The sequence below is a fragment of the Zingiber officinale genome, chromosome 2B, assembly GCF_018446385.1.
Source record: "Zingiber officinale cultivar Zhangliang chromosome 2B, Zo_v1.1, whole genome shotgun sequence".
Lineage (NCBI taxonomy): Eukaryota > Viridiplantae > Streptophyta > Magnoliopsida > Zingiberales > Zingiberaceae > Zingiber > Zingiber officinale.
Window position 1 is genome coordinate 104,097,421 of NC_055989.1, and position 12,161 is coordinate 104,109,581.

The 12,161-nt window shown below is 37.3% G+C and overlaps 1 protein-coding gene across 1 annotated transcript; it reads left to right on the forward strand.

Annotated features, from left to right (window-relative positions):
- Positions 1-1,333: 1,333 nt before the first annotated feature.
- On the forward strand, positions 1,334-2,069 carry LOC122049364 (cyclin-D1-1-like). Its single transcript, XM_042610757.1, has 3 exons — positions 1,334-1,538; positions 1,613-1,743; positions 1,828-2,069. The coding sequence occupies exons 1-3, from the start codon at positions 1,382-1,384 to the stop codon at positions 1,858-1,860; spliced, it is 321 nt and encodes a 106-aa protein (XP_042466691.1). The 5' UTR covers positions 1,334-1,381; the 3' UTR covers positions 1,861-2,069.
- Positions 2,070-12,161: the final 10,092 nt, after the last annotated feature.

The window sequence follows — 12,161 nt, forward strand, 5'->3', positions numbered from 1 at the left end:
TGTTGTTATCACGAGGAAGGTGGAAAACATAGCTATTTACTCCAAAATAAATGGGCAATAATGAACATTATTTATTTATGAAAATGTGGTAACAATCACAAGAAACAAGGGACACTAGGAGAACGTGGTGGATAATCATGGTGGCAACACCTCGTGGTGGATAATCATGACCCTATAAAAGGTAGTTGCCCCTCGTGAGAAAAGGTATACGTGAATAACGCATCAACCCCTAATTTTCTGATGCATTTTCCATCTCTCCTTTGAGGACTTACTTGAGGCTCGAAGTGACTGTGTCAAGAACGACCATCACTTTAACTTGCTCTTCTTGGTGTGTTTCCATCCCAGGCTCCTTATATAATTTTCTGAGACTGCATGGTCAGGTGATCGACGTGATAGTCAACCTTCGCATACAACCACCGACAAAGGTGATCCATGCAATAGTCAACCTTAGTATACAATCACCAGCGAGTTGTCCATTGACATTCTCAAGAAGGATCACTGAGCAAACAATAACTGAAAAATGAGAAAAGGAATTATTTAAGACAAAATTATCTTGACAATTAAGGACTTGTAATCTATCACGGGTCGTTAAAGAGATTGAGAACACTGCATAGCCAGGGTCGGGCTTCACTGGGCTTCAGCCTAGTGTAGCGTAGTAGTCCAGTAATTTTTAAGCTTATATTTTAAGCTCAAATCAAATAGCCCAGTAAATTTTAGGCTTCCAATCCAGTGCAGCCCAGCAATCCAATAATTTTTAGACTTATAAATTGAGCTCAAATCTAGTAGTCCGATAATTTTTAGACTTATATATTGAGCTTAAATCTAGTCGTCCAGTAATTGTTAGACTTATATATTGAGCTCAAATTTAACAAGGACTTTCTTTTAATTTGTTTGTCGTTCGACGCGTCAAAGAGCAGCAGATCACAGAAAGTACAGTCACATAACAACAACAACAACCATCCAAAGCAGTTGAAGATCCTCACTGCGCCATTGATTGAGAAGATTATTCTTTGTCTATGTTGCACGTGTTGCTGTGGGCATTCAAGACTTGCATAGCCTGAAACAAACAGTAAGGTCTGTTGGAGAGGTTAATTACAGGGAATTCTGAGACAGAATGTATGTTGATACTGACTAAATTATGCTTTCAGTAAACCTTGAGGATTAAGATATTTGATTGTGAATGGAGTAGGTATTATGGAACTCCAGCTAAACAACATCTGCATCAGATATGAGATTGTTTAATTCTACTTATTTCAGAATTATTCTTCTCAACTTTTCGTTTGAATATGTTTGTTTCAGTTGTGCATGCATTAATTAAGCTGTGTTAATCGTACAAGTCGAAGGTGCAAAGTTCATCTTCGAGCCTCGTACTGTGCTTCGCATGGGGCTTCTCGTGCTCGCTGCGTTAGATTGGAGGCTTCGTGCCGTGACTCCCTTCACCTTCATCAACTTCTTTGCTCTCCAGGTTGATCCATCGAGTAAAAGAGCAAAACCCTTAGTTTCTAAGGCTGCACAAATCATATTATCTTCGATGCAGGGTAATAACTGAGTTAACCTCAGCAATAAAACCTGCAGTGCTTTTTTGATCTGAAGTCTTAATTTGTTGCAACAGAGATCGACATCACGAGTCATTCCCCATCGGCACTCGCAGTTGCTGTTATAATCTGTGCAGTCAACGAGACGCAAGATCTAGCCATTGTTGCTCCTACGATCGCAGCATCGTGGTTCACTGGGCTAACAGAGGTAACTAATAGAAATGGTATATAATTTGTAATTTAATCGATGGATGGCTCTAGGCTCAACGCAGAAATTTGGCCTTTAATTTAGGAGAGGATTTCAAATTGCTACCGAACGTTATGAAGAGTTGTTGTAGAAAGAAGGCTCAGAAAGGGTGGAGTAACTAGTCCGGCCAAAAGGGACTCAGGAACCTCATCGTCTTCCTCCTCGTCTCTACCAAACAAGAGAAGGAAGCATAGAAGCCACAATAACTGATGACAGGTTCTAGATCTCACACTGATCCATTGCTTCTGGTCTGGTCAAGCTGCTCTGCTCTGCTCTGCCATTGATGAGAGTTAATTTTCTTTTTGTTGTTTTGCTTAGGTCCTGTTGCTCGAGCAGTGTGAATTATGAGTCTCTTGCATGTGTTTCTTCACTTTCTGCATGCTTGACAGTAATCTTGAGGTTGTTCCGAAAGTTACTGCAAATGCTTCCATTTTGTGTAAATGACCATTGGCCATCTGAAGACTACAATGTACTCTGAAAATTTGCAATTCCCAAAAAAACAGTGATACTTGAGAATGTGTTTTGGCTTGCAAAATACACAAGCAACTAACCCATTGGCCATTGGCAATCTGGTTCGACAACATGCTCGATCGAGTTTTAGAAACACTACATTAGGGACCTTGCTAAAGGGTGCATTATGAAAAGTCGCCGAAAAAATCAGATGCAAATAGACACCAAGTTCGAAAGATTTTAGTGCACATAAAAAGCATCATGAGGTGTTTGAACATAAGGGCATAAGGCCACATGTAAATACATAAACATGTGAACAGGTAATCTACTGAAGGTTGAAGGATCTGGATTCTCGACCACTTTTGCTGCTCACCTTCTCATGAAAGTTAAGAGGCCAAGCAACTAGTCATTTAAAACGGGTTCGTAGCTAGATAGATTCCAATATGCTAAAAACACACACATCTTGGGCATTAGGGGCCATCCTTTAATTCATTCTTTATACAATTTTCTCTCTTGTATACTCCAATGATGTGATTTGTGTGTTTATGTTTCTTTCATCCCCTTCTGTATTTAGTTGTTCATTATGCATTCTCCAGTGTACTTCTAAGTTCATGATCAATGGGGAACATATTCAATCAGGGAAGTTGGTAGAGAATGAGAAGCAACCCAACCTTGTTAGATTCCCTCGTGCCTGACATATTTCCAAATTAGTAAAAGAAGAGTAGTTTTTTTTTCTTCTCATGTTCTAGAAGAAAAAAGAGAGAGATGTTAATGCTTTGCTTTGCTATGTATATATATATCGTCAGTTTGGATTGAGTCCGTCGGGTTGGTTCGTCCCGTCAAATAATTTAAATAGATTGGATTGAAATTTTATCAACCCAAGCTCTTGACGGACTGACCCTCCTAGGCCCGTGACCTGCGCTGGTCGGCTCGCGATAGGCTTGGGTTAACCCGTGGGTTGAGAAACACATGTAAGTGAAGTTTATGCCAATTTATCATCTTTTTTTTATAATTTTAAAATAAAAATAATACTTTTCATCTAATAAAAATACTCATTTGTATCAATTTATATTTAAAATACATGTTTATGAATACATATGAATGATAAAATCTTTCTGAAGTAAAACTTTGAAGATATGAAATATTTTTTTAATTTTTTAAAAAATTTTGATGGGCCCGTGGATTAGCCCGCTAAACTCATAATCCGTCTTAGTTTGGGTTGGATTGAAAATTTCTTAATCCGTCAAGTTGACGGGTTGACCCGTCCCGCCCAGTCAAATAGTTGGCTTGTCACGGACCGACCCATCCTGTCACGGAATGACCCCTTTGACAGGGACCTCCACTGCGTTCTGCACTCTTTTTGTCCATCAAGCACGCAGGGAATCCCAAAAGTAAGCCCAAAAGCTAAAGACCCAATGCCACTCACTCTCTTTAGTCTTCTTTCTTAAAGGCGAGTATGATTTGATAAAGAGAGATTCAACTATAGTTCTCTCTGCAGGAACTCTCTACCTCATGCTGATGGTGTTGTGGTAGGTCCTAAAATAATGGAGCCAAAAAGATCGCATTATAACACAATACTGAACATGAAATTTCTGCAATCAATTCGATGAACAGTGCATAATCATCAGTATCCCTCATCACTGCTCTTTTCTTTTAGCTTTCCAGTTTTTTTTTTTTTCCCTAAAAATTTCTGACATGATGATGCAGTGTAAATGGAGAAGACACCAAGTCCATTGTTAGTGATGAAAGGAGGAATTCTGCAGGAAATCAATTGGATGATGGCAAAGGCCATGTAAAGTTAGCCAGGATTATGTTATGATATCTACAGATACACAAAAACAACTTTTCTTTCTTACTAAATTAAGCTGCATCTTCCAATCGTAATGAGCTCTTCTATGGTCCCGAGCAATGGTCTCTATGCCAGATCAATATCTTATATCTTATAATAATAAGTATAAAAATTTACTATCCTGTTTATTATAAAAAAATCTCCTATAATTTGGTTGAAGAAGAGCATCAGGTTAGTAAGAAGTGATGATTCATGATTCTACATTGAGCTCCACGAAAACAATGGCAAACAGCACATTATGCTGGCACAGAGGAGGACAATGCGATTTGAAGATCGACTTTAAGTGGCTTTTAGCCCTCTGCTCTGACTCGGTTAAATTGCAAATGAGAGGGCAATCTAATCCAACTAGTAAAAACACTCTGTAAAGGTATTTTTGTTTAATTTATAACCAAATGATCATAAAATCCTCAAGTTAAGAAGATTGTTCTTGGGCTATTCTCAGCCTGATCCAACAACAAATCTAAGCCATGACAGTGTTGCATAGCAAGAAAGATGTTGCTTGCTATAGATGCATGATCTATCGATAGTATTGTCCTGTCCAATGCTTTTATGAAGTGAGCTACAAGGAATTGAATCCGAGGTGCCCAATGATTCATGTGTTGAGATGGTAGACATGAAAACTCTTCACAACTATGCTATGGAACTACATTGCAATTCTATAGAAATATGTAACTTGTGAGTTCATTACTTAAGTGTGGAACTGAAACTATATCAAACTTAAACATCTTTGCCAATAGTGGTTACTTGACGTCAGACAAGATTATTCTACAGATTGATGAGAAGGGGATAATCTCTTCTTCTTAAGGAGAATGTAGGAAGAGAAATTGTCGAAAACAAAGAGAAATCATCGTCTTTGAGGTTTTCCAAAAAATAAAATTTTATTCTATAATAAAGGAGAATGTCTCAAATGATTAAATAAGACATTTATATGGACAAACCTTAAACAATAAATACCCGACTTATAAAAATACTTTAAATATCATAAAAATTCAAATGACTAAAAATAATAAAAAAATTGCCTAATGACTTCAAAAAGATACTAAACGGTATTTTTTAGACCCAAAATATAGCAATTACAGATTCCACTCAGTAATAAATATAAATCTTCAAAAAAGCTATGCATAAGCATAAACAAAGCCTCTGACATTCGAGCCTGCCAAAAGTTATGATTTGTAGAAAATTAAATCCTCATCATTACTTTATAACAAATGAAACCAAAACATCCATGTCTTGTAGTAATTACCTCGAGCAGCCATTCAGATTAGCAAACAATTGGACGAGATTGATATGGCAGAATTCAAAAACTCCCAGAGTATTTGTTGGACGTTGATGGCCAAGTGCTCCACATCTTCTCCATACCAAGTGGACGGATTCCTATTCAAAGTCAATTCAAGTTCAAAGTCAGAAGGTGTCAGTCTAGTCCTGGCAATATCCTTGATGCTTAAGTGAATTAACGAGAAGAGAAGATAGTAGAAATGAGAGAGATAATTATAGAGAAAATTATGTTTTTAGTCTTATAATTTAGTCTTGTTACGAGTCAATTTATATTTTTAGTCCTGTAACTTATAATATTTTTCAATTTCAGTCCTTTTTCCTCTAAAATTGAAATTTTTCAACAAAAAATGATGAGTTGTAAATTGAATTTGGGGATTTTGATTTTTTTACGACCCATGTGCTTTTTATATTCCAACCACAAACTAGACATTTTCTGTTGAAAAATTTCAATTTTGGAGGAAAAAATACTGAAATTGGAAAATATTACAAGTTACAGGACTAAAAACGTAAATTTACTCATAACAGGACTAAAATTGAAAAAGATACAAGTTATAGGACTGAAAATGTAATTTTCTCGATAATTTTATGAGAGTGAGCCAATTGAAAAAAAAGTTTGATGCATAGAATTTTAGGATCCATTGTATACAGTCTTATCTTATTTTTTACAAGAGATTATTTTCAGGATTCAAATCCATGATCTTTTGGTCACGTAATAATAACTTTATCGTTGCGATAAAGCTCCCCTTCAGAATGAGCCTATTCAGTTTTCTAATTATTGTCCTTCTTTTACAACTGTTGTTTTATGTAACAATGTTCATACTTAAATTCTTCTTTCACAACGATCATCGTACCCGATTACTTTTCCATTCCACAACGACCTTGCAATCTTCTCTCGTGGTAAAGCTCCATTGATTATGAACAATAAGACTCATCATTATTGTTATTGCACCTAACATTCTCCTAGAATTTCCCCTTTATAGTGTTAGACAATTTATCGAATATTTTAGAAAAAAAATTATTGAATTAAAATTATACAAAATTAATTTTAATTTATCTGTTGTGATGACCTCAGTGGATAATCATAGGCTGCCAGCGGGGTTGGTTCTGCCAAGCTTCCGGTGGTCTAAGTCGCAGAGTCGATGTAGTGCGCAACCGAATCGGGAAATGAATTCATCGAGGAAGATGTCGAGGTCTACGCTCAATGCAGTTTCCTTGAAACAGATTCGCTCCACCTTCGGTTGTACTTCGAGGTTCTCTCGGGTCATTTGTTTCTGATACAATGGTAGAACTGTAGGACCGTTAGATTCGATAGAGGGGGGGTGAATATCGATTCGAAAAACAACGAGTTTAAACGCAGCGGAAAAGTAAAATAGACACAGATGTTTTTTTACTTCGTTCGGAGCCTGTGATGACTCCTACTCGAAGGTCCGTGGTCCTTGACCACTTTCGTTGGGCAATCACTATCAATTCGAATATTACAGAGTTAAGTACAAGAATTGACAGATAAAGAAAATACCGACAATAGAATTAAAACAAAACTAGCACTGAGTCGGAGAGCTTTTCGTGGCGTCGCAAGAGCACAGAGCAGCAGATCTTGGATTCTAAGTTCTTGTTGAAGCTCTACCCTTGCCCCTTCTTTTATATGAAGCTCAGGGCGCCCCGGATCCCTTCCAGGCGCCAGGATGACGTAGAGTCAACCGGTGAGCTCCACGTGGCGGCGCGCAATCGGGATAAAACTTGCCTTCCGGGCGCCCGGACTACCTTTCTCCGAAAGTCCTTCTCCTGCAAGAAAAGGTTAGTCAGGAAAATGTACCCAAAGATTGTTAGCGCAGTTTTATAGATAAGCAAAGTATGACTTAGATTCAGTCTTCCGAGGCCGGAATCTAGTCACGATCTCGACTTAGATATCCGAAATGGATCTAAGCCGGATCGGCGCCTAATGTTCCCTTCCCGGGAACGCGTCCTCGCAGTCACTCCCCTCCAGTGACTTTCCCTTCCCGGACGCGTCCTCGCTGTCACTCCCCTCCAGTGACTTACCTTACTTACTTGCCAGACGTCCGGTCAGCCCGTCGACCTAGCTGGACTTCTCGCCAAGCGTCCGGTCAGCCCGTCGACCCGCTTGGACTTCTCGCCAGCTATCCGGTCAGCCCGTCGACCTAGCTGGACTTCTCGCCAAGCGTCCGGTCAGCCCGTCGACCCGCTTGGACTTCTCGCCAGACATCTGGTCAGCCCGTCGACCTGTCTGGACTTTTCCTGCATACTCGATCAGAGTGTTAGACAACAACAAGCTAACTTAACCTGATTTGTCATTCATCAAAACCTGGGTTAAATCGTTAGTGCAAACCGCACCAACAAGAACCATGTACACAACCAAGCACTAATTATTCGTGATGAACTAAGAATGAACCTGAGTGCTATCATGAGTAGTTCAGTCGAGCGGATACATGACTGAGAGAAAAGAATCGGAGAACGATGGTGAAGGAATTCTTTTGCTATTGCTCTCGCTTTCGCTTATCTTTCGCGACTATCTCTTTTGCTCAAGATCAGTCTCTTTATATAGAAACTCTCACCTTACCTGAATGACCAAATTATGGTCATTTAATGCTAAGTTTAATATCACCATTAATGGATTTAATGTCTTCAGTAATGTCAAGATATTATGAAATCATTATTAATGGGTTCAATGTCGTTATTAATACTGAGATGTTACGAAATCACCATTAATGAGTTTAATATCACAATTAATGTCGAGACGTTATGGAATCGTCATTAATTTCATATTAATGCTTTCGTTACATTCTTGAGCAGGTAGCAAAAAGAGATTAAGGTGGCAAAACGTTGGTTCATTCTTTGGAGCAAATTTTGTCTTGACTTGTCCGACATTGGACGCGTAGGTCATATGCGCTCACAAGTCAACTTAGTTCAATACAAATCTAGGCCCTGGATTTGCACCCCCTTGTGCACCCACATGTGAGAGAGAGCCTCTCACCATGCATATGCCCACAATATTAATGCATGTGCTATAATTTAAACCAACAATAAAGCCAAGAGACTCCCAATGTGGGTCTAAAAATTCATACACAATAAAGTCTCTTCTTATCTACCTCTTTATTTCATTCACATTTCCAACAATCCCCAACATGAATAAAAAACAGGGTATATGATAGCATTTAGCAGTTGAGTCAAGTATAAGATACGTATATTTTACCCTTTGAACCTTTCCTTATAAAGATCTGTTTACATACTGGCTGACAATAGACATGATATCCTTAACTGTTCTGTCATCTATATAAGCATTGGCATATCTCACCAATGGCTCTCCCTGATACAACTCAATTCTCATGAGTATGTTCGTTCTTGGCCATAAACACGCTTAGTTCTGTGAGAAACTCTAAGAATTATACCTCTAATTCTCTTTGAAGCGGCTCCATTTCTTTCTCACATAGGTGATCTCTTAAGAGTATTTATCATTACTCTACTAGATCATTAAAAGTCATGTGCTCAACCTCCATCCTTCACTGGTACATTGGGTTATCCCCCCCATAGTGAGCAACTTTGTCGGATAATTATGTTATCCCTTTGAAGTTAATTCTTGGGATCTCTAGTCTGCATAGGTTGGGTTTCCTTTGCACTAACATTTCTTATCACCATCAAGCTCATCCCTCGCAATGAATTTGCAATTCACTCTTTGTTTAACCCATTGGTTAATGGATCTATTAGGTTATCTTTTGACTTCACATAGTAAACAGTGATAACTCCCGTTGAGAGTAGTTGTCTAATTGTATTATGTTTACAACGTATATGTCTAGACTTACCATTATACAGATGGCTCTATGCCCGACCGAGTGCTGATTGACTATCACAATGTACACAAATTGTCGGTACAGGTTTTGGCTATTTCAGAATATCTTCTAATAATTGTCGTAGTCATTCAGTATCTTCACAGCATTTATCAAGACTTACAAACTTATATTCCATTGTGGATTTAGTTATTATAGTTTGCTTAGAATATTTTTAGAAAATTGTTGTACCTCCAATAGTGAACATATATCCACTCACAGACTTAGAGTCTTTTATATCAGATATCCAACTCACATCGCTCTATCCTTCGATCATAGCAGGATATCTTGTATAGTATAGTCTATATTCATGAGTATACCTCAAGTACCTCAGTATTTTTGTTATCCCTTTCCAATGCTCAACACTAGGATTACTCATGTATCTACTCAGTTTACTTACTATGCAGGCCAAGTCTGATCATGTACAATTCATCAGGTACATCAGACTTCCAATAACTCTAGAGTACTCTATCTTTAATATACTTTCTCCTTGATTTTTTGATAGATGTTGACTTGTATCTATCAGCATTCATGCCAATGCAGTATCACCCTTAGTGAATTTCTCAAGAATCTTGTCCATATAATGGGACTGACTAAGAACAAGTCCTTCTGTTGTTCTAAGAACTTTGATTTCTAGAATCACATTAGCTATGTCCATGTCTTTCATGTTAAATTTTGAGTTCAACATATCTTTAGTAAATTTGATTAACTTATTATTACTCTCAATGATGAATATGTCATCTACATAAAAACACAAGATGACATAGTCATTCTCTATGAGTTTATGTAGACATATTTATTACAATCATTAATCTTGAATCCACATTTTTTCATGGCATTGTCAAATTTTTCATATCGCTGCTTTGGTGCTTGTTTTAAACCATATAATGACTCTACTAATCTACAAACCTTATTTTCTATTCTAACACAGAAAACCCTTCAAGTTTCTCCATGTAGATTTCCACTTCTAAATTTTCATTTAGAAAGGTTGTCTTTACATCCATCTGATGTATTTCTTGGCTCCATAGAGCAGTAATAGCCAACAAACTCTAATGGAAGTTATTCTTGACACCGGAGAATTCGTATCAAAGTAATTATGGGATTCTCATTGTTGGTATTCTTTGATTATCAATATGACCTTATACTTATCAATTATGCCATCTGACTTTATTGTCTTCTTGAAAATCAACTTACAACCTAGTAGTTTAGTTCCCAGAAGAAGATCTACAAGTTTCCAAGTGTGATTTTACAAGATGAATTTTATCATAGATGTAATTGTCTCTCTCCAATGAGGTCCATCAGAACAACTTACTGCTTCTGAGTAACTATGAGGCTCACTTTCCAACATGAAAGTGATAAATCCATTCCATAGGATTTTTCCCCCCAAACTCTTTTACTCTATCTAAGTTTAACCTCGACTGGTTCCTCATAATCTTCTTCTTCTTGTGTTTCATATGCTCATTTTGAGGAGCTAGCATCTTTTCGGGTCTAATACAGAAATACATGCTCAAAGAATGAGGCATTCCTTGATTCTATTATCGATTTCTTGTGTATATCCGGTATTTATGACTCATACACAAAAAATTAATACGTACTATTGTTGTGTGCATATCCAATAAATATGCAATCAGCAGGCTTTGGTCCTACTTAATCCTTTTCGGATTAGGTACTAAAATTTTGATAAAACACCCCCACATTCGTAAATATTTGTACGACGGTTGTCTTTCATTCCTTAACTCATAAGAATTTTTATCTATTTTCTTCCAGAGCACCTTATTTAAAAGGTAATTAGCTGTTAACATAATTTCCCTCCAAATGAATTCTGGCATTCTAGAGCTTAATAGAAGAGTGTTCATCATCTCCTTTAGAGTGCGATTTTTTCGCTCAACAACACTATTTTTTTTATGAGTATAACGAGTTGTTGTTTCGTGTTTGATCCCATGTTTAACACACAACTCAGTGAACGATAATACATATTCACCGCCTTGGTCTCTTTGAACTACCTTAATCTTTTTATTAAGTTAATTTTCAACCTCATTCTTATAGAGAGTAAATTTCTCTATGGCTTCATCTTTACTTTTGAGAAGACACACATAACAATATTTTGTGATATCATCAACAAAAGTGATGAAGTATTTATTCCCACTATGTGTTGGTGTACCTTTGAGGTCGCATATGCTAGTGTGAATTAACTCGAGTAGTTCGTTACTTCTCTCAACATATTGAAAGGATGACCTAGTCATTTTCACTTCAACATAAGTCTCACATTTGTATTTTGGGCCAAGGTGGAATGTAAGTATGCTTTGCATGTTTATTAATCTATACAACACATAGTATTTAACATATCTTAGTTTACCATGCCACAAACATGAAGACTCAAGTATATAAGTGGAAGAACTTTCATCTTTATTTATCTTAGCTCAATGGTCATTATATTGAGCTTGAATAGCCCATCAGATATATATTCTCTTCCTACAAACATTCCATTCTTAGATAATACAACTCTGTTTAACTTAAAAATAATGAGAAAGTCATTCTTGCTTAACAGTGATACAGACACTTGATTCTTCTAAATTTTTGGAACATATAACACATTGTTCAGAGTAAGGTCCTTGCTCAAGTTCGTCTTCAGCACCACTTTTCCTTGACCTATGATGTCTGAGGTTATTAAGTTCCCCATGAACAACTTGTCTCCATTGACTTCTTCAAAGTTATGGAGCAGCTCCTTATTACAGCAGATATGTCTGGTGACTTTAGTATCGATCCACCATTGTAGTGGATTTGAACCCACCAAGTTCAACTCAGAGACCACGGCGTAGGGGTCATCCATTTTTTGTCCCTAGTTCAAGTTGACCTCTTGTTACTTCTTTATTTTTTTTTGTATGTTAAAGACTTGTGACCTATTCGATCACAGTTAAAGGACTTAGAGAATTTCTTACTTATGCCTCCTCTGGGTCCCATGTTAG

Excerpts from the sequence above, each read along its gene's own strand:
- LOC122049364 (XM_042610757.1), top strand. The coding sequence starts at position 1,382 with ATGGGGCTTCTCGTGCTCGCTGCGTTAGATTGGAGGCTTCGTGCCGTG. Across the intron at positions 1,539-1,612 it reads CATATTATCTTCGATGCAGG|AGATCGACATCACGAGTCAT; the intron begins GTAATAACTGAG and ends TTGTTGCAACAG. Across the intron at positions 1,744-1,827 it reads GGTTCACTGGGCTAACAGAG|GAGAGGATTTCAAATTGCTA; the intron begins GTAACTAATAGA and ends CCTTTAATTTAG.